At 39.1% G+C, this 22,773-nt stretch overlaps 1 protein-coding gene across 5 annotated transcripts; it reads left to right on the top strand.

The window, feature by feature from the left end:
* Nucleotides 1–499: 499 nt before the first annotated feature.
* On the top strand, nt 500–22,354 carry rxrba (retinoid x receptor, beta a). Of its 5 annotated transcripts, none has more exons than XM_032535090.1 (13): nt 500–518; nt 1,447–1,595; nt 3,265–3,497; nt 3,860–4,013; nt 4,190–4,369; nt 7,931–7,951; nt 9,846–10,006; nt 10,256–10,385; nt 11,061–11,193; nt 13,607–13,642; nt 15,916–16,007; nt 16,158–16,263; nt 16,568–22,354. In XM_032535090.1, exons 2-13 carry the CDS (start codon nt 1,580–1,582, stop codon nt 16,713–16,715), a joined length of 1,410 nt encoding a protein of 469 aa, XP_032390981.1. In that variant the 5' UTR covers nt 500–518; nt 1,447–1,579; the 3' UTR covers nt 16,716–22,354. The 5 variants fall into 5 exon arrangements, with proteins under 5 accessions (XP_032390981.1, XP_032390980.1, XP_032390982.1 ...); XM_032535089.1 differs by lacking the exon at nt 500–518 and adding an exon at nt 554–674; XM_032535091.1 differs by lacking the exons at nt 500–518; nt 7,931–7,951 and adding an exon at nt 554–674.
* The last annotated feature ends 419 nt before the right edge of the window (nt 22,355–22,773 follow it).

The raw sequence follows: 22,773 nt of genomic DNA, 5'->3' as shown, positions 1-22,773 counted from the left end.
CCAAATCCCGAGATGACGTCCTCAAATCTCTTATTTTGTCAAATATTCAGTTTACTGTTATAAAGGAGTGAAGAAATAATCACATGGAAGCTGGAGTCAGAAGTTTTTCTCTCTTTTAATTAAAATATTAGTCCAACCAATTAATCAATTATCAAATTAGTTGGCCAATAGTTGACAACCATTCGATTAATTAATGACTTTGCCGCTCTACATCAGTTTGTACACTTCTGCCGCTCCTGCAAGCATTGCACATTATTTTTGTAGGTAGTTGGCAAAAAGAAGATGGAGATTGGTTATCTTAAAGATTGTAACAATTTTTTGTTTTCCATCTGCAGCATGTGAGCCAATGCCCTGCAATAACCCTTTCCAGCAATACAGAGCGGAACTTGTCTTGACCTTTTGACCTCTTGCCCTGGATGCTCTCCCTCAGTGACATGCGAGATGCAACATTACCACACACAACCCTTCTCCTGCCTTAACAAGTTGGGCTGCAGTGTTTTGCAGCCTAATATTCAACTGTAAGAGAACACTAAGCCAAATCATCCACCATCATCATGTTTTCATCCTTGCAGGGGGAGGGAGGGTTGGCTAAGAGGCAAAGTGGGGGGAGAAACAGACACACACGGGGCCTACTCGCCACATCTTTTCATGCGAAGAAGCTGTGCCGCTAAACCGTCAGTAATCCGTATTTATTTGCACGCTACATATTTACAACACTTAGCTAGTTCATGTCTATCAGAATGAGATATATGTGGGGCTACCAGTACTAAACTGGTCTGTTCCTGGCTCTCTAGGTTAGCTCTACTCGGAGCATTTAGCGATAGCTAGTTTAGCTTTGGGTGTTTAGCGAGTTAGCTAGCTATAGCGCTACGCTTGTTTTTCCAGTTTACACCCGACATGGCATAATTTTCTATTTAAATTGCTGAGCTGAAGGATGTGATGTATATTCGAGGACGGTAGCTATCACATGCCGTTTAGCTTTACGGTAACGTTAGGCACAAGCATTTTTAAGTGTTGGCTAGTAACGCTAGGTAGCTAGGTAGCTAGTATACTTGCAATGCGATGGCTAACGTTAGCTTGGTAAACGATGGTTTGTTGCCATCTGTCAAGGCTCCATCTAGCTAGATAACGCTATATGAGGGAATGGGACGTTTTCTTTACTGCGTTGAACCAAGTTAACGTAGTCGGTGTTTGGTGTCGATGTCTTGCTTCTTATTTATTAAATAGTCGATTTATTTGCCCAGGCATCGATTTTTTTAGCTGACTGTTTATGCAAAGTCCTACTGTTGCCAAATATTCATCAAATACACAAATATTTCTATTGACACGCGCAAGCAGCTCACAACATATCAATAAACTGTTATGTTGCACAATGTTGTGACTTAAAGGCCATATGAGTGTGTCACATTATTATCTAATGAGCTCTGTTTTGTGTTGGAATTGCAGACCGGTTTTTGGTTTCCCAAAACCACTCCGGCCCGGGCCTCAGTCCGCGGTCTAGGGTTTGATTGCGGGCGGTGTTGAGACTGAAGCCCGTCGGCGTGTAGCTGTTAGACAGCCCCTGCACCCTACCACCATCATGGGAGACAGTAGAGGTGAGAACATAATTGCTCTTATTTTGTTATTGGCAATGCAAATACATTAATGTCGAGCTATAATTGCATCTTAAAACTAATGTTGAAATTACTTACGACTTTGCAAATCATACATATTTACACTTGTTTTACGAGTGCTTTAAATTCAGGCCTATGAACGATATGGGTTATGATGTAACGTTAACCAGTCCTTAACATGCAAAATAATAATGCTTTATAAAACACATGAGTTAGTTACAGCTGGCACACAGTTGAACTATTTATAGACCCACTGTCTTTAAGAACGTCATTTGATCAGTCAGTCAGATTTAGTCGTTCAAACTATCATCCCACAATTCCTCTAAAGCAACATTTTGTTTTTAATATAATTTGGTTATTTGAAGTGAAATCTTAATGTAACTTTTTGTTATTGTGGCTGTCTTCATTATTGGATCCAGAGTTTATTCAAAACACTGTACAGTATCATGATTGAGAGCAATTGCCCCAAGGGACTCACAGGCTCATCCACTATTAATTATAAGTATTCCTTATAAGTGCTTATTCGGAGAGCTTAGTGAAATATGTGACAGAGTTGTAGTTGTACTTCTGTCATACATTGACTCTTGTGAGGAAATAATACTTTAAATTAAAAATGAAGAGAAAAGTAAACATGATTCCTTGCATTTGTTGATTTTGTAAGTTTTCAAATGGTGGTCCACAAACAGTCCTCCATGGTATCAATGGTGGATTTCTTTTCAGTGTGTTTGAGGCAAGAAAGTAGATCAGATCAGACAACAACCAGATACGCAGCCTGAAGCAGTGAAAATGCAGCACACAGCCGGCTGCAGAAGAAAGCCAGCACAATCCAAATCACAGCCTAAACAAAAATAAATCAAACAACTGGCATCATAAAACCAGAACTAAATTCCATCAGATTCAGACAACAAATCAAAAAAATAGGCTTGTAGAAACATAAATTAATTTCTTTCTCTTGATTGTACACCAGTCAGATAAATGCACATTGCTGGTAAACCTCATCTCAGGTTCTGTATGAAAACTAATATTAAGTATTTTCTTGATTCATTATTTTCTTGATTAATATATTTAATAGGAAATAACTACTCAAACAAATCTTGCCCTTAGTTGTTTAATGCAGTTTTATTAAGACCCACTCTCTGGGATGTTAAAAGCGAAGCACATTTTCCCCCTCCCTTTACATTGTGCAATGAGGATGTTTAGTTATAATCAAACCAAGACAGCACCACAGTAGAGGGGGCAGTAACTTCCGGCATGCACATTTTTTTGTCAACATGTAAAAGATATTAAATGGGCAACATTTAATTAATAAATTACACTTAAAATAAATCCCAGATAGGCCTAAGGGCCAACAGTTTCTCTTGATTAAAGTAGAACATAGAGATTCAAAAGGCAAGTCTGCTTAGTAGTTGTATAATTGTGTTGTTTAACTAGGGATAGAGTAATAAATTGGCAAAGTAATTTTTGTATATTAGCTTTGTTCCAGCCCATTATTAATATTTTACAGCATCTGCGGTATTTGGTTGACAACTGTCATGTTTGTGTTTGAGTCAGAGAATAAATTAAAATGACCCCTGTACTACACCTGTATCACCTCTATTAAAAAGCGTTACACTATTCTTTTGCTATTATTTTTCTTGTTGTCTCTTCTCAGATTCCCACAGCCCAGACAGTTCGTCTATGTCCTCCCCTCCATCAGACCAGCGCTCACCTCCGCTGGTTCCCTCCGCTGCTTCCATGACCTCCCTGCCTCCCATCACCACCTCAGGGGTCAACAGCCCCATCAGTAGCATCGGCTCCCCCTTTTCTGTCATCAGTTCTTCTCTGGGCTCGCCATGTCTACCTGGTACGCCATCGGTGGGCTACGGCCCCATTAGCAGCCCACAGGTAAGGAAGGACTTGTAATTAGGGGACATAATTTAGATTTTTTATTATGTAACATACATTTATTTATTTGCAGTGGAAAGTAGAAATGCACAACTTAAAAGATGTCAAGCTATACCTTTCTGAAAAAGTAATCACTTTTTAAATTTGGGTTTTTGACAATTTCTAAGATTGTCTTGATTGGTCCTTACTACAATCACAGTGGCAGCTATATGAGTGGCAGAAATATGAGAGGTAAGGCAGGTCTTGAAGAAATTGATAAACTTAAAGGGTTTTGTGCCTGCCTCTCACTGAAATGTATCTTAAAAAAAACAACAACAACCTTATGGTCATTGTTTTCACCTTCTCCTCTATTGTTCTTTCAGATCAACTCAACAGTGTCCATGTCAGGGCTTCATGCAGTGAGCAGCTCCGACGATGTGAAACCTCCGTTAGGCTTGAAGCAGCTGTCGTGTCACAGCCCAGGGCCGATGCTTTCGCAGAAACGGCTTTGTGCCATCTGCGGAGACAGATCCTCTGGTGACTAGACACCTTAAATGCTACTCATATTTTCTGTGCCTTGCCTTTTAAGTTGGGGCAGTTGTTACAGTGTGAATAATGAAAACAATCTTTTAAAATTCTACCTTGAAACAAATTTTCTTACCTCTTGTCTTACTTCTTTGGCTCTTTTCCTCCCTCCTTCCCACACTCTCCAGGTAAGCACTATGGTGTCTACAGCTGTGAGGGCTGTAAAGGCTTCTTCAAGCGCACAGTACGCAAAGACTTGACCTACACTTGTCGGGACAGCAAAGACTGTATGGTGGATAAGAGACAGAGGAACCGCTGCCAATACTGCCGCTACCAGAAGTGCCTGGCCATGGGCATGAAGAGAGAAGGTGAGCAAGCATGGGCACTTCAGCACACCCTGTAGATGGCTGGTTCTCAGCCCCTTCTGCTCATTACCCCGAAACATGAGGCCATTTCACTTTTCCATGCACACAATCGTGCATTTTCACACAAATGATTTTGGTTTTAAAGGCTGTTTTAGTGGATTTATTGTCATTATTTGTAGACAACTATTCAGCTGACAAATTTTAAGAAGATTTCATAACTTTTCTGTGGTGTATGTATATGGATACGCCTTTGATTTAGCCCGGCAGAAACTCAAATTGTGTGTTGTCCACTCCAAATCTGGTTCATGAGTATACAACAGTAGTTAGGGGAGAAAACCAAAAACGTTAGGCTCCTACTCTTGTTAAACTCATCAGAGAAGAATAGGGATGTAACCGCAACATAAACGTCCACAGTCTTGTGTTGCAGTTCAGTCTTCCAGTTGACAGATTCCCTCTAAACACAAAAACACTGAGGTAGAGGTCAGCTGAGAGCTTTATAAATTAACTTCAGATTTATAAAGCTCATCTACCACAGTGTTTTTTTTGTGCCAATAACAAAAAAAAAAGAGGTAAGAACGGAACTGTGGCTCAAGTCGAGTTCTGAATTTGGAGAATCGTTCACCCTACTAAGATGTTGATTGTTCGGGTCATTTCTGTGTCTCTGAATCTGAACAAATTAGTTTCCTTAACAGTGGCGTATTTGGTCTGTATACATGACACTAATAATAAAGAGCCCACTACTCATATTCATCAAAAAAATAAAGTAACTTCACTTTGGGCTGACTGCCCCTACAAATTGCAGACTATGGTCACACACACAGCAATGTACAACATTCATTGGTCGAACGGTGTATGTTGTCTTTGTGTGTGGGTGTGTGTGGGTGTGTGTGTGTGTGTGTGTGTGTGTGTGGTGGTGTGGTGTGTGTGTGTGGGTGTGTGTGTGTTGTGTGTGTGTGTGTGTGTGTGTGTGTGTGTGGTGTGTGTGTGTTGTGTGTGTGTGTGTGTGTGTGTGTGTGTGGCAGTGTCAAATGTACACTTTGATCAACGGCAAAATGGCCTGGCATATTTTTTTAGCCAAAATTAGGGCTGTGCAATTAATTATTGCTGCTCCCAATGATCACAAAAATCAAGAAAAACAATTAATTGGCTCATTATGTTTTGCAAGTAAACTCTTTTCTCTTGTGTTCTGAATGAAAAAAATAAAGTTTAAATAGGATAAGTATTAAGGCAAATTTCAGTTGTTTTTTTTTACAGTTGATTTATTTAACTTTTTCCACAGTTTTTTTAAGTTCAATAATTGCAACATCTTTCCAGAAGTCAACGAGTTATTGGGTTAAATTATTGTGATTTCAGTATTGACTGAAATAATCGTGATTATATTTTTTTTCCATAATCGAGAAGCCCTAGCCAAAATAATAAATTGCCTTTTTAGTCACTCTTTATTGAGGTGATCCACTACTATGTTAAATACAAAATACTTGAAGAAAAAGACAGAGCAGAGTTTACAGCAAAACTAATTAAACATATTGAACAACTCAGCATGTAGAAAGGTTTCTTCTGATGAGCATTGATGTAGGTAATATGTTGAGGGTGAAAGGTGAGAATGGAAGGGTTGAAGCTGTGTGTTGCCGTTGACGATGTGGGAGGCAATTAAGCGTTTGCCAACTTTGAAACTACGCATTAGCCTAACATTAGCTAGCAGCAGATTGGCCCAGCACCTACTCTGCCTCTGATTGGCTCTCACACTGATATTCTATTACACTGAATGCAGGTGTGGGGAAAAAAGGCATGTGATTGCATATAAACCTATGGTCTAGAAGTATCACTTAACTGTCAATGTCATATTTACCAGCTGTTTGTCTTCAGGTGGACAGCAGTCACCGGTGAATAGATCCCATGATTTGTACCAATAAAAAAGCACAAACTCACTATTAATTATCATTAGCAGCTATTCAGCTTTTTACCACATTCCAATATAGTTTAAATTTGAAAACACTTTCAAAAATACAACTGACCTATATGCATTGTCGTACAAGCATCTTAACAATAAGCAATAATAAACGTGATGGATCCATTTTCGAGTCAGTCTAAGGTTATTTGCTGTTAAGTGTCTTTCAGTTGAACAGTGTAGATAAGAGCTAAATGTAACTATATTAGATAATTATATTGGGACTTGATCCCCCAGCACACAAAGATGCTACTTTTTATTGTAATTTGAACATACCTTAGGTTATGTTTGATGAGTTTATCCCTGTTGTTGTCGTTATTATGATCCCTGTAGTCAGGATTATGGAGTTAGATTCCTGCCAAAAGGTTGTACACAAAAAAATGTGGTTTACACAAAAAAAAGTTGTTGTACATAAAAAAATGTGTTGCACACAAATAAAAGTTGTTTTGCAAACTGTTCTCAACGTTACACACACATAAACTTGTTTTACAAACTGTCCCCAAACGTTGCACTCAAAATATCATTTAAATTGTCCCCGAGTACAAAACGGTCTCTGCTCGCTCAAAACCCTCCTCTCGAGTACGAAACAATTCCACAACCCCTCGTGGCAAATTTCTGCCAAAAGTCACATGAACATTAGGAGTAGTTCTGACTTTGTGACAGCAGGGAGCGCTCTTTACAGCTAACCCATGAGCACCCACAGGGAGTTTCCAAACTTTCACGGTGAAAATTAATATCTACCCTCTGGTTAGCTTCTCCCTTTATTGTGGTATTTTAAATAGATAGAACCAGAGTGGATACCAAGATAAAGGCATTGTTAACAGATCAAATTCGGGTTATGTTGGTGTTTTTTAACAAAAAAATAACTGTCTATTGTATAGGCACTTGAAGCCTACAACAATATTTGATTTGAAAAGTAACATGGTCCCTTGCCGTGACATAGCGGTGCCTTTAACTGAAATTGTAAATGCTCTATCTGCCTAGTTATGGCATAGTCAGATATTAAATTTCACCGTGAAAGTTTGGAAACTCCCCTGTGGGGTGCTCATGTGTTAGCTGTGAAATGCCGTCTGTCTTCCTCAGCCAAACCGGGCGTTTCAATTGTTTTGAGAGCGCCCCGCTGTCACAAAGTCAGAACTATCCCAATGGATCATGTGACTTTTGGCGAGAAATTGCCACACGGGGTGTGGAATGTTTCGTACTCGAGGAGAGGCTGTTTTGAGCGAGCAGAGACCGTTTTGTACTCGGGGACAATTTATAAATGATATTTTGATGTGCAACGTTTGGGGACAGTTTGTAAAACAAGTTTTATGTGTGTGTAACGTTTGAAGACAGTTGCAAAACAACTTTTATTTGTGTGCAACACATTTTTTTATGTACAAACACATTTATTAGTGTGCAACCATTTTTTTGTGTACAACCTTTTGGCAGGAATTAACTCCATAATGGGTTATTAAATTAACTTAATACTTGTACAATAGGGGCTAGAAAGGACGACTAGAGTGGTAGAGAGGGAGATGGGGGTGGGTAAGCCTTGTAAACACTAACCCCCTTTCCCTCTCTCTTCCTCTTTTTGTTTCCTCTCGTTCTCTCTCTCCCCCTCCCTCCTTCTGTAGTGGCCACGATGAACGACAGATGTAAGGAGAAGAGGGAGGGAGGGGTGTGTGTCTGTGCCTGTATGCTTGATCGAGAAGCAGATAGATATTACACTGCACATCTATGAGAAGGAGCTAGTTTAAAATGTTTTTCCATAGTTTGTTGCCAGTGCTCAGAGGGTGACCAATGCCAACCTTGAATTACTCCCCCATGTTTTTATTTTTAACCTTTTATAGATCCAGGGAAAGTTTGCTGACTTTGCACACTTCTTTTAATCGTCCTCCTACTTTACTTTAAAGCTACTTGTTGTTTATTCCCACCTGGGTGCTACCCAGTAAGATGGGTCACAGTTACGTCAGCCGGAGAGCAGTTCCACTTCTGTTCAGGAACATTCATTTCCTTGTTTAAGGTACTTTAACGCTTGTAGAGGAAGGATAGATAGATAGAAATACAGATATAGTGACAGTCAAAAAATCTTTTTCCAATCATTTGCTTTGCTTGACATTAAGTGCACATAGTAGGATTCAATCAGCTTCTTTCAATAGTCTAATTACTTCGAATTAATATTTAATTAATCATCGAAGAATGCAGAATGCTAGATTATCCTAGCATTTTCAGAATGCTAGGATAATTGGGTGTTGGAATCATAAATGAATCCACAAGTAATGACATCCCTTATAATTTCTGCTCCTACATATTTTTTGTTTGCTGATGTTAAAAAAAATTGACCAAAACAATAAACACAACACATTTACTTACAAATCTTACTTGGAAATGTCAATTCCATGTGACTATTGGTTAATATATTGGCATTAATACGTATTTGGACAGTGACGTTCTTTGTAGTATGACTATCAGCTTGGATGTTAAAGGGTGTTCACATTTGTATTTGGTGACTCTTGTAGGACTCTTAGGTGCTTTTCTATGTTCATATTCCCCAAAATTTTAGCACAATTGTACAAGTTAGGGATCTGAACATACAACTGAAGTAACCAAGTTTGTAGAGACCAACAGTGGGATGTTCCTTACTCACCAATCCAGTCCCATAACCTCAGTCTCTCTACTGATGTGTGTGGACGGGTAGACTTATGACAGTCTTTGACTGCATAGGATTTGTAACAAAATAGTAAATATGACTTAAAATTTGTTAAAGTTTGTTGTTTATTTAATTTACTCATAGGTCATCTGTAGTGGATGCAACACTTTTTATATTTTGGTTTAGGATAGCTTCAATAGTACCTCAAGTTGGGGTGGACAATGTGATTGCATTGAGTTGTTTTCATTTGATTTACATGCACTTAAATAAATCTGATTGCTTTTGTCTTTCTGCAGTAAATTGTAATCTAGTTTCTTTAATCTGGGTAAGAGATTAAGAGAAACAAACAATTTCCTGATGCTGAATCTGGGCAAAATGCCTACTTTCCAAAATTACTAATGTTACATTTCATTGTAATTCCCTCTTGAATGTAGCTTTAAAGCAATTAGTTAATAGTAATGACTTCATTTGTGTACACAGTTCATTTCAGCCTTGTTAGTGGATCTTAAAGAAGTATGAAAGACAGCATGACATACTTTGAATTCATCATGAATTATACATGCTTTTTCTACTATTTTGCACTTTTTTAATTTGGTCATACTTTTTTTGTTGGTGCTTTTTGTATGGCTAAATCCTGCTTCTCCAATCTCTTCGTGGTTCACACATTTTCTGTTGATCTCCAATTCTACTTCTTTCATTTAATCCATTCTGTTGTCTGGTGGCACATCCTAACTACTCCTCCATTCCTTTGCTCTTGCACCTTTCCTGCTTCTCCGTTCTTTCACACTGACCACCTTTAACCCATCCTTGCCTCCCCCATTTTGTCCTTTCTACTCTTATCTTTTTTTCACTCGTCCTTGTTTTCTTTTGTGCTCTTCTCTGTCCACGCCGTCCTAAAGCTGTCCAAGAGGAACGGCAGAGGAACAAGGAACGAGAGGGCGAGATGGAGTCGTCTAGTGCGGTGAACGAGGAGATGCCAGTGGAGAAGATTTTGGAAGCGGAGATGGCTGTAGAGCAAAAGACCGAGCTTCATGCAGACGGAAGTTCAGGTGGCAGCTCTGTGAGTAGTCTGCTTGGCGGAAGTTAACCGCAAACTGTGTTCCTTTTTGAATGTGCATTGTGTACCATTCAAAGTCTGTAGTTGAGTATATTCAAGTATTGTAATATATAAATATATATATATTTTGCTTATCTTTAGACCGCATGTTTCTTTTAACAATCTTTACAGGCTGTTGTATGAATAAGGCCTCTCAGTCAAGTTGTTTGATGAAATAATTATTTAAAAATCCTCTAAATCTGTTTTCTTCAGCCCAACGATCCTGTCACCAACATCTGTCAGGCAGCAGACAAGCAGCTCTTCACCCTGGTGGAGTGGGCTAAGAGGATCCCTCACTTCTCTGAGCTGGCCCTGGACGATCAGGTCATCCTGCTACGTGCAGGTAAGCTCCTAGTTGACTCAAGAAGGTTCAATGAATCAGTAGTTTTTTTTATTTAAACACAAATGCCAGTGTGCCAAACAAGAAAATGTTGAAGCCAATTGGATATTTTAGGGTTTTGTGCTGCTCTATAAAATTCTACTGTTACACCATTGTATAACTCCCTATACAGCATTTGGTCCACTTGTCTATGTAAATGTTGGTGCACAAAACATTAGACACTGTTAGACAAGTGTATTATAGTGCAAGTCCAATCTTTTACACCACCAACAAGTACATTGTAAAAAGCCTCATTGTCAAGAAAACATAAACTTGAATGATTTTTTTGTAGGGCTATTGAATTGGACCTCACAAAGTACACTTGCAACCCCCTGTATGTTTTTAGTTTGTATATCTCGTCACAGAATCTTAATATAGAAATAAATATTAGGGTATAAAGGAGTATTCTATTGTTTCATACAGCTATGAAATAGCTCAGGTGGTAAATCTTAGTAATTAATTTTTACTTTTAATATTTTAAAAGGAAAATGGCTGCATGTGTTTAATAAGAGATCCTCAATTTGGTAATGGCCAGGATCATTCAGTTAAAAAGGGTATTAAGAAATCCCAAACATCACAGCAGTAGAATATTTAGACTTTTAATTCACTGGACATATTGACACACTAACATTTCCACAGGATGGAATGAACTCCTGATTGCATCGTTTTCTCATCGCTCCATCTCGGTGAAGGACGGCATTTTACTGGCCACCGGCCTGCATGTCCACAGGAACAGTGCTCACAGTGCAGGTGTTGGAGCCATCTTTGACAGGTAATACACAGATGCATATATGCATAAACAGTATCACTCTGACAGACATACCACATCAGTGATTTCCCAGCATTCAGAAGTTTGGGTTGTTGACCCAACAGGAGAGGATATGCCAACATAAACATAATTGTGTTCGCTGGAGCGCTTTAGCATTAATTTGATTTTTAAAGGCCTTTCTACTCGACTTAGAATAGATTTGCTGCTGTTAAGACCACCTACTTTTAGCCTAAAAAAGATCGACAATACTTTTTTGATTTGACCTAGTAAATCCACATCAGTCCTCAGAGCTAGATGAAAAAATAAAGAACACTTTCTTTTATTTATTTACATGAATTTTCATGTTTGGCTGACTAAGTGACTGGGGTAAGAGTTTAGTATACTCTGTCTTCCCCTTTGGCTTTCTGCAGCTGCTGTGTTCTGCGCTGGCTGTGATTGGCTGAGAGACTTTGCTTCTTTAATGATGCCTGTTGGCTGACAGCGCATGGCCAGGAGGCTGGTGACTAATGCCTACCCATATACATTCATGCGCACATGCACACAGTAACTGGCTGGCTAATAAACAATATATATAGTAGGAATGTCACTTAAAATAGAGTTTACATCCCTTTATTGTGCAGAGTGTTGTTGAGGCAATGGGTATAGACGTTTTTTCTTTTTTGCTGACCAAAGAATAATTGTTTTCTGATCTCATCTTGACAAAAAACAAAACCAGCCGTGGCCTCTGCAGCCATTCGCATTATTGCATCAAATTGAATTGTTACTTGAAAAGTGAGATCACATGTTTTTCACTTGATTGTTCACGGTTGTTTCAGAATATGTTCTTTAACTAAGATGTAAAACTTCTTATGCTCTAATAAATGCTAGTTTATGTGGTATAATGTATTGCATTATCTAGAGGTAGATTACATCTGCTGGTTTAAATACATTTTGAGTGCTTCGAGTCAAAAATAAATAGTCCAAATCTCGTTGAGTTTTATGTAAAAACCCCAACTACATCACAACGTGTCAATTCACTGTCAATTACACAGTAATTACATTGTCCAAAATCCAGTCAAGTTTACAGCAAGCTAACTGGGCTCATGGCAAACGGCTCAATGATTTTCCTCTGATACTTTTTCATTTTCTAGCAGCATCCTTTTCTTTAAACTTTTCGTTAGCAACTGTTTGAAGCTAGTGAATCAAATTTTGTCAAGGACGGTGTTTATAATAAACTATCAGAATATAATTTATTTTTAGCGCATTACTTGAGGAAACTAGGTAGGCCCTGAAGTGTAAAACAAAACTTGCTTTGCGTGTGTTTGTAAGTTAGATGGGAAGAACAAGACATAAGCAGGAATGGTAAGGTTGGTTGTTGTTTTTTCTCTAAGTACTCAGAGACCGCAACAGCAGAATAAATGCAAAAATAGGAAGCGCCATCATGAAACCATTATAACCAAAGGAGAACATGAAACAAGTGATTTTTCAGGGCAGATGTATATGCTGTAGCAGATTAAAAACAAATATTTTATTCGTTAAAATCACTTACACTTCAAGTTACTTTTCATTACATTATTATCGCGTAGCAAGGAACATTTATTAAATGTTGAGGGTTGTTTTTCCCCTATGAACAGTCTAATGTCTACTAATAGTTTTCTGCTGTCATGCATTCGGCTCATACGATTTATCATAACCTCCTTTCTGCTCATTTTATACATGTGAATATAGTTGGTAAGACTACAGTTTATGGTGTCATAAAACTGATCACATGTTTATCAGTGGTTTGGGTGCAGGTGCAAGATAAATAAATATTTGAGTCTAGACAAAAACAAGTGAACAATCCTAATGCGCACTATTTTACAACAGCTTTTAACGTATCAGAAAGTAGTTTGTATACTACATAGGGCTGGGCGATATGGGCAAATTTTCATATCTCAATAATATAGTTCATGATTTAGCATGTTATTTTTGGTAAATCAATGAATTGTCTATATGACAAATGTAAAAGCACTGAATATTTTCTCATTTTATTAAGAACTTCAGTGCAAAATGAACATTTTCAAATATTGTTGTAGATAAAATAGCTATACAGTACACTTTACTATGTTAACGTGCATGCGTTCAAAGATTTTGGTGTAAAAACAAAACCTTAATCTTCTAATTATATTCCCTTAAAAATATTTAATTTCAGATTTTCTGAGAAATTTGAGCTAGTATGTGCTTGTTATTATCAATTAATCACGTTATATTATTTCATCACGATACAATTCCATTGAGTTATCGCCCAGCCCTACCTCTACAGATTTTCACCATGTGAAATCATAAATAAGCACTGACTCTCTGTACTGCTGAAAGGCTCAGAAAACAGACAGAATTCTGTAATAACGATGTAACTGTGTAATGACATTGTAATAACACATTGTGATTGAATACACAGGGCGCACAATGCCGAGGTTGGGGCCATATTTGACAGGTAATTACGCCACTACACAAACACCTTTCTTAAACCCCTCCTCTTGAAACAATCACAGAACCAAAGGCTTTTCCGCAGCTTCGTAGAAGTCAGCCAGTTTTTGCTCTGAGATATTATTCTGAACGACATCCACTAAAAATAGTTTCATTAGTCACTGAGCGAACTTTAGAGGTATGGTTTTAGATGATGACAAAGAGCAGTACTGTATTTAAATTTGATTTCTGCAGCATATTTGGTTTGCGGCTTTGACTGCTTAAAACCTCATCCAATCGCCTGCAGTACACTTTTCATCTTTTGCCCATTGGCGAAGCCTCTTGTTACCAAACCAGATGCTTGTTGAGCCTCGCCAGACCATAATGAGAAAATCAAAATATGTGGCCTAGCTTTCCCAGGGCATTAATAGTGGGACACAATACTGTAGTACTGTAGTACTCTAGTGCAGGACACTGTTTTACACAGTCAGGTTGTTGTGTGTTAAGATTTATCGTTGCGACCTTGATAGGTGATGTTGGTCCTCTTCAGTGATGCTCCCTCTATGATGGGAAGTGCCCATTTTAAACTTTAAAGGCATACACTATGGGTGCATACCAAAAATCGCTCCTACTTTCCTCCCTTTTCTCAACTTTATATGAATAAAACATGTATTCATTGTTCTGTGTGTTAATAAAAAAAATAATAGATTTAACAATGCACTGCATTGTGGGCTTGGCCAGTGTCTCTTAAAATGTCCATTTTAGATGATGGATGATGTAGTTAATGATATCCTCCAATTCTGTCCAAATCATATCCCAGGCAGCTTTAGGATGCACTTATGGCGCACACCAAGCCCCTTGAGTTATTAACGGAGAGTCTATATATTATTGCGCTACACATCTGATGAAGCATGATAACGCCATTGATTCAAAATATACTGATATGTTGGTATGCATTCCATTTTTGCCAGGTGATTTAATTGTTCTAGTTGCATGCAGTGCTCTCCTAAATAACAGGACATCTATCTTACTTTGTTAGGTTGTAAGATTTGTGAAGCATTTTAAGAATGAATGGATGGCATTTAAAGTATACAGTACAGCACCCAAATTACTGATCACTCCCTCGCTCTGGCCCCATCTACATTTCCACATCAACACTTTACATCTCAAATAAAACAACTTGTCAGAGATGAGTGTGGATACAGTTACAGTTTTAAAATTGACCCTAAAATGAGCCCATTAAAATCATTAAATTAGATTAAACAAGGCATTAGGTTACCAAAAAGTAAAAAGATGAATTTTTATTCCTTTCTGTAAGTGAGAACATTCGTCTAAAATATGAGAAAATGTGTTTAGTCCCTGAACCTTGACTGCCATATGCTCTTTCTTCCTTGGAGTCATTGGTTAAGGGCGAGACAAAATAGTGTGGAAAAAGTGAAACAGGAAACTTTAAAGTTTTTACTCTCCAGCCATTGTCGATTTCAACATTTGGCACAACACTTTCACACCAACCTTCACACATTTAGTAGCACAGTTAATTATTAATAAAACAATGACAACCAACCATTACATTATTAAGTCGTAAACACCAGAATCAGCCGCAGCCAGAACTTACCACCGTTTGGTGGCAGCAGTTTGCCAGTCTTAAAGGTGCTCCGAGCGATGACACGCGTGTTTTAGGCTATAACATTTGTTGTCACATACAGCAAACATCTCCCCACTATCTGCGTGCTGCCTGTCCCCGGAACACACTGTAAGAAAACCTGGTCTCTGTAGACAGCCCAGGGTCTACGCCAACAAAAAAACACTGTGCCCACCTGCACCACGAAGAATACACACACAGTGTTCCAGCCAATAACCGACAAGAAGGATTTTTTTGTTAGTGCGCGGAAGCGCAGAAGAGAGGGGATGGGATGAGGAGAAGGGAAGGGCAAGCTAGTCTCATTTTGTTTGAAAATACTTTGTCAACAAGAAGTAACGTCACCCAACATCGCCTAGAGCACCTTTAACTAACATTATTGTGTGTGTTTGTTTTGGGGGGGTTTATCTGCAGAACCAGCAGTCCAGCCATGCCCTCGCTAGTTTAGACAGAAAGTAATTACATTGAGAAGTGACCATAAAGTCTGGTCCCTCTCTGTTGTTCTTACTCTCTTATTCCCTCCCTTTCTTCCTCTTCTTTTTTATTTTTTCTCGCTCTTTTTTTTTTTTACCTCCCGTCCTTTATCTTGCCTCCTCTTTCTTCCCTAATCTGGGATTGTCTCCAACTGGTTTTCCCCTGTAAATCTCCTCTCCTCTCTGCAGAGTTTTGACAGAGCTTGTAAGCAAGATGAGAGACATGCAAATGGACAAGACGGAGCTCGGCTGCCTTCGAGCCATCATCCTCTTCAACCCAGGTACATAGACAGGCAGCAGGTTGAAACTCACGAGGAAATTATCATGAAGGACATCAAGCTAAAGTGGGCAAATTCATGTCTGCAATAGGAAACGTGAAATGTTTAATTTCCATAGAGAGGTAATGTAAATGTTCTCTGTTTCACCTGAAGATGCCAAGGGTTTGTCCAACCCCAGCGAGGTGGAGCTCCTGAGAGAGAGGGTGTACGCATCTCTTGAGTCTTACTGCAAACAGAAATACCCAGATCAGCAGGGCAGGTAGGCAGTAACACACAGACATACTGAAGAGTAAGAGGTGATGTCGTTGGTTGTGAAGGGTGGCACTGGTTCTTGGACATTACAAGAATGTTAATCATTTTTAGCTCAGTAGCTTTAACATGTCACTGTAGCAAAAGAGCAGTTGGTTGGAGGCTGGGTATGATGCAGTGACAAGACCGACAAAAGAAATCTACCAAAAAGAAGCTTCCTGCATCTTATGAGTTCTGGTCTTCAGTTTAAATGACTTATAGATCTACTGTTATTTTTCTCTGCTCTCCTTCTCATCCTTCCCTCCATCGTCAAGGTTTGCAAAGCTCCTCCTCCGGCTCCCAGCACTGCGCTCCATTGGTCTGAAGTGCCTGGAGCACCTGTTCTTCTTTAAACTGATCGGAGACACGCCCATCGACACCTTCCTGATGGAGATGCTAGAGGCGCCTCATCAGATCACCTAGAGGAGCCAGGTTCAGTCCGGTCAGGATCCGATGCACAGCAGGATCACCAACACGTCACCCCATGTTGGGTCTTTGGCTCTTCTCATTGGGCCTCACTTAAAACTGCTCCACCTGCTGGCTTTAATGTACCGGCTCTCTCTCTCTTGCACGCACACACACACACACACACACACACACACACACACACACACACACACACACTGTCTAATTATGTTCACACATGCAGAGCCTAATTTGCATACATGAATTGAAATGCAAACATAATTAATACACAGATGATATGGCTCTGAATGAACTATGCTAATACACACTCAAACACACATTTACACCTTTTCCTATAATCAGTTTTCCACCGTGGGGGTTAAGATTCAAGGAATATATCCCCTTTTTATCACACATATTCAGTAAATGTCTTAATTTTAAGTTAGCCTTCAGTTTCACATCCTCATCTCACAGTGGTTTTTTGCTTCTGCGTAACTGGTATATTTTCCCTGTTTTTAATTAGGTCACTTAGTTTCACTGCTAGCGGCACCTGTGTATTTATCCATCACTATCTGGTTAGTTATTCATGTATGGTTTTTAGCCTAAAATCAGGTGCGTAGCATTTAAATCAACTGCCCATCATCAAACTAATTCTCTTCCTATTGGTCAGGTGGTGTCCTATAACGGACAGACGGATACACCCTCCCAATGAGTTCATCCAATCTTGTAAACATTGAAATACTTTATTTTTAATATTCATGCTGAAACTTGTTTGAGTTTCTATTTTGAAGTACTGTACTCATGAAATGAGAGCTTTTTCCAAGGCATTGAAATCCAGGAAAAGGGGAGTGGGAGCACTTTGTTAAACAAACTTTGTCCCTCCCACCCTGATGCGCACAGCGGGCTTTGTAAGACAAGAAGACTGACTTGAATTTTATTTTTTCTTCCTAGTTTTGAATTTAATCCTTTTCTCTATTTTGGCAGTTGGTTGGCATTTTAAACAGCTTGAGGTTTGCAGGAAGTACAGCTTCATGCAAGACAAATCATAGTTGTCTGTCTTTTATCTCCTGTTTCCTCCAAATCCTCCTTTTGCTGTTGGTCATGTATGCACTTTTGTGAGTTGTAACTGTGTAAATGTTCCTGTTTCCTAAAAATGATTGTATATTATCAAACACCTAAGATGACCCTGAAGGTACTATGTGTAGGGTTTTCCAATTATTGCATCCATTTTGTATCAACTGTCCAAAGGCTGTAGAAGAGAACAAATATTTTCTTTGTCCTTAAAATAGTCTTATGTATAATTGGTCAGCATCTATCGCAGTTGTTTGAGGCATGGCTTTGTTTTCAAGATGCTGCACTCTGTCCTCTGTAAAACAAGCAGAGATGGAAAATATAGAGACCAGCTGAAACCATCTGACAGTGGCAATAATTCAACATTTCATTTCACCATTGTCATCAATCAAAGTCAAGTTTGGCTCATCTGTAATACAGATCACCATCAATGGATGGATCACTGGCTGTGAGTATAGATTGATAAACAATGCATAGGTGTTTGAATTACTTGTGTGTTGTGTTACTGTAATGCAATAATGAAATTAGTTAGCGCTATAAAGTGGAAATCCTACACCTACTACCTGCAGCTTTGAAATCTTTATTCAGTGTTTATTGGCTCAGTGCTTGCAACTTTTGTACAGTAGATGTAAATATTACAAAAGAAAAAACAGTCATGCAGAAACAAAGTCCTTTTCACATTCATATGAATGTGAAATATGTGGCTCCTACAAAGAAATTTATAAGCTCTATTTTTTCTTCTTCTGTTGAATCAACATTAGACTTGCCTCCCATATATGGAAATCACCATGAAGTTATTATTGAGCCCAGGGCCAAACCACACCTCACTGTTGCTTTTGCACTAACTTCTGCCAGTGTTTGTTGTTCTTGGAAATTGATTGGCTGAATTTTTCATTGACAATTGCTCTTTACGTTTACTGTGATGGAAATTTGTGGCCAACTGAATCTGAGCATTGCAGTGAAAAGTCAAATGCAGCTACCACGTGATCGGGAGAAATACACTAAACTATGAATTAACAGTCTACGCATGCTCAAAGGGGAGCAATACTGGGGTACACAAACATTTATTACCATTTTTTTTTTTTGTATTTGTGTTGACATTGTGAGGTATGTTTAGCCTTCTTATTAGTCACCATGTTTAATATCAATTAAAAACATAGATTTTGCAGTATCATTCTACAGGGAAGAGGTATAGCTGACCTCTGCCAGGTGCTAAATAACTAAAATGGTCTTTTAGTTTTAAGACATGCACATTTACATCAATGCAAACACAGTATGCAAGTACACAGACAAATCATTCATTTAGGATGTAGGACTCCTTCTTTGATTTGTTTTTCTTTTTGTTAACTTTATGACCCCTCACTTTATTGTAGACTCCCAACTATGGAAAATGAACACCATATAAGTGCTGGTTCATTTTTGCTGTGGCTGATAAGTCTTTGTACTCTACAAGACACAGCCTGTGTCTTTTTTGTATTTTAGAAAGCCGTTTGATTGGTAGAAGCAATTAAAATAGCTGGTGGTCCACCATCTACTTTAATTGCTTCACCAGAATGAGCAATGAGCTTCATGCCCTGTGGATAGGCCACATACTTCTCTGAGAGGATCCTAGGCCTCCCCCATGTGATGTGGACTTGGAGGCTGACAGTTCGATGACCTGTAAGACAGGTGTTTTTGTTTTACATGTCCGTAAATTGGTCTAACCTTAGAGTTTGGTGGTGTTTCAGTTGTTCTCAATCCATGTGCGGCCCAACTCGGCAAAGTAGTCACCACATGCGGAGAAAAGTCAGGCCCTCATGAACCATTGCTGCCTCATCTTGGTGTTTGTTGGTAAAGACTGTTAAGGTGATGGCAAGCTTATGAATTAGGTGGCAAGCACTAACATCTGCTAGCATTCATGTACTGTATATAATGTAGTATGGTCTCAAAGACTTGAGTGAAAAGGATTTTGTGGCCACCAAACTTTGAGAACTGTGATCTGGAGACACGACAGTTTGACTGTGGAATGAATTTTGTGAGTGCAACCCACTTTTTCCTTAGCGAGTGGGCTGACTTAAGGCTGTGTGCTCATCTTCTGCTTGGTTGACATCTCAGCAACTATCTCTGCAGTATTTTATTTTATGAGCTTCCTCTGTTGAATGTTTAAGCCTGCTGCTACTGCCTCACGTTTATAGCTGGAGATGGGAATTATTACACAGTCAAGTGCTGAAGGATCCACTAGTTGGATCCACATTAAAAAAGAAGTAAAAACATTCAAATCACATACACAGCTGACTGCAAATGCCAGTCTTTGTTGATGAGTCATTTAAAAAGTATAAATATGCAACTTGTATATTCATATTGTGGTAAACAGTTGTCATGCATTATGTGTATATGTTTCTGGCATTTGCTACATGTAGCTTAGTCTGTTACATCATTTAATATTGATTGGCAGTGAATTTATTTTTAGAATTCCCATTTCCATGTTACAGCAATGTGTTTAAGTTTTGCCATTTATATATTTCTTAACATTTTGCTATGAGCTTAGGTCATTTAGACGCTGATAAACAGATAAAAAGGCTATATAGTCAATGCAGGTTCTGTATACTAAGCCACTTTAAGCTTTGCTGATCAAGCAAACTGTTTTTGCAATAGCTGGTGGTTGGGTATTTCATTTTTTTTAAATTTTTTTTTTAGCATTTGTCATAGGGAATGTGTGGCTACGTGTGTATGCTTTTATGCACGCCTCATGAATCTGTCAGCAGCTACGCCTTTTGACTGGCAGATACTATAGCTTTGGCGGTGATGTTCTGAGCGCTGTTTTTTGGTTTGTTGAGCAGTGTAATCAAATGATGCACAGAGGAAAAGGAGCCAAGCTGGTGGGGTGACGTACTGGCTTGTTGATCTGACGCTTTATCGATACAACCCAGCTTCCTCCCTCTCTTAACTTTGCTCCATCTCCACTGCTTTACTTTAAACTTAACAAACGCTTATTGGCTAGCCCCAGTGGGCTGAACATTTCTGGGCTTTTACTTGTAAAATAATCCTTTTGATTCTTGGAAGTTTGAAAAGGATGTGAAGCTTTTCGTGGGACAAGCATTGGAGGCGTAAGGAAGGGATTCGGTGCCGTGTGTCACTCTTTGCTTACTTTACTTGACGGCAGAGCAGATGCGATCTACCGGTCACTGTGGGAGACCGCCGGATCGCAACGCAACCGCCCACAAATGTTTGTCATTGCAATCGTGTGCACTCAAGGCAGACGCATGCTGTGACCTTTTGACTGTGTAGCAGTATTGTTGTCGCCGCCTTTGATACCTTTTAAAATTACTCACTTTCTGAAAATGAAAACATTGATTGAAAATGCTTTTTCTAAATGGATCGCGGGTTGTGACTGAAAAATAGATCATTGTGAGATATCAGTGCGGCATTTTTACCTAATGACAGCCCCCTTGGAGCCGGGGCCCATCCCAATGAGGCAGTGTGTGCTATGCAGCCTTGAAACCACCACACTCACTGGTTTTAATTGTCATTGCCAAGTTGTTTGCAGATGTGGCCGTTTTTAAATGGAGGGGCACTCAGTCCCCAGTGCTTGTTTGCCATGTATGTTGTGATTATTGTACAGTACACTAAAGAGTGTGCGTTAACCTTGGTCTATGTAGTACATACTAAAGAGGCACCCTAATAGGAATGGAATGACAGCTCGTGTGGAGAGGGGAGCACTGGTCACTGGAGAGAGAAGTAGACCAGTGTGTGGCCCCCTCTTGGTGCTCAACCTGTGCATTGGTGCTTTTTTTATTGGGTTCCCTGGCCCTTAAAACGTCTGCTTTGGTTTCCAAGACACAGGGAAATGCATATATGACCTGATCTTCTTTAGTTGCATTTGTTTGGTTGTTTTCCGCGACCGGGTCCATTGCAACCCGTTTTTACTGTGTTGGAGTCCTATGTGGCTGTAGCTGGATACTACCAGCAATAAAAAAATAAAACCTTCCAAATTTGATGTTAGATTATGAGGGAGAAACTGTGGCTCTTATTGTAGACACGGTTCAAAGGCCACCAGAATCCACAGGTCTGGTTTGCAAGAGACACTTCTGAGCAGGATCGAGTTACATCGAAGAAACTTGATGGTAGAGATCATCTGAATATGATTGCTCTCTTTAAGGAGGAGGTTGTTGTTGGTGGAGTTTAAGGTTGGAGGAAATGTGAAGGGTAGGTTAGAGAGAGGAGGGGGGAAGAAAAGAAGGGCAGTGACTTGGTGACTCGGATCAGGTGTTCAAATGTCGATCAAGAAAAACAGAAAACCTATTTTCCAGTAGATCTAGAATCTTCCTTAATTGTTTACTCTTCACCTTAAAGAAATTCGCACACTGTTTTTTTTTGGTCTTGTTTCCTGTCTCCCTTTTCTCCGACTATTGTATTCATCCTTTGTTTATTACAAAGTATTAAACAAATTCAAGAACTGTAAAATCTGAATGAATCTGTCACTTTTTGTCAAATTTTCTCTCTTTCTCTTGTTTCTGTTCTTGTTTGTCCTGTTTGTATCCTACTCCATTGTACACATGGAGCTGATTGACTATTGTGTGCTTTGGGGATTGAAAGAAGAAGAAAAAAAATGAATATTAATTCTGAATCTTCTTTCTGTTGTATCATGTCCGAGTAAAGATTTTAATACTGTATGTGAAGTATTTTTCATTTATTTTAAAAAGCAAATATCACTTCTAAAACGGCAAAGAATTTTATTAATACACTTTTGTTCCAAATAATTTCAGATATTGCAAGATTTAAAGGAAATATTACATGCCCTTAACACAATGGGGGTTAAAATTACAATGCATTTATTTCCTTTTGGCTCCACATAAAACACCCACTCGCTGTCTATGAAATGGATGATCCAGTCTTGGCTCCCACTGCGTCCCACTGGAGAAATGGTGGTGTGCTCCTCAGTCCGGCAGGACCGCAGGGCCCCTGGCGACCGCTTGCGCCGCACTCCCGACTTTCAACCTCTAGAGGGAGCACTGGCCTCTTGTCC

The sequence above is a fragment of the Etheostoma spectabile genome, chromosome 14, assembly GCF_008692095.1.
Source record: "Etheostoma spectabile isolate EspeVRDwgs_2016 chromosome 14, UIUC_Espe_1.0, whole genome shotgun sequence".
Lineage (NCBI taxonomy): Eukaryota > Metazoa > Chordata > Actinopteri > Perciformes > Percidae > Etheostoma > Etheostoma spectabile.
Note: the sequence above shows the minus strand (reverse complement) of the source record. Positions and strands in the feature narration are given on the sequence as shown.

Bases quoted from the DNA above. Each gene is read 5' to 3' on its own strand.
- rxrba (XM_032535090.1), top strand. The intron at 10,007-10,255 runs GTGAGTAGTCTG...TGTTTTCTTCAG, and splicing joins GAAGTTCAGGTGGCAGCTCT to CCCAACGATCCTGTCACCAA. The intron at 16,264-16,567 runs GTAGGCAGTAAC...TCCATCGTCAAG, and splicing joins TACCCAGATCAGCAGGGCAG to GTTTGCAAAGCTCCTCCTCC.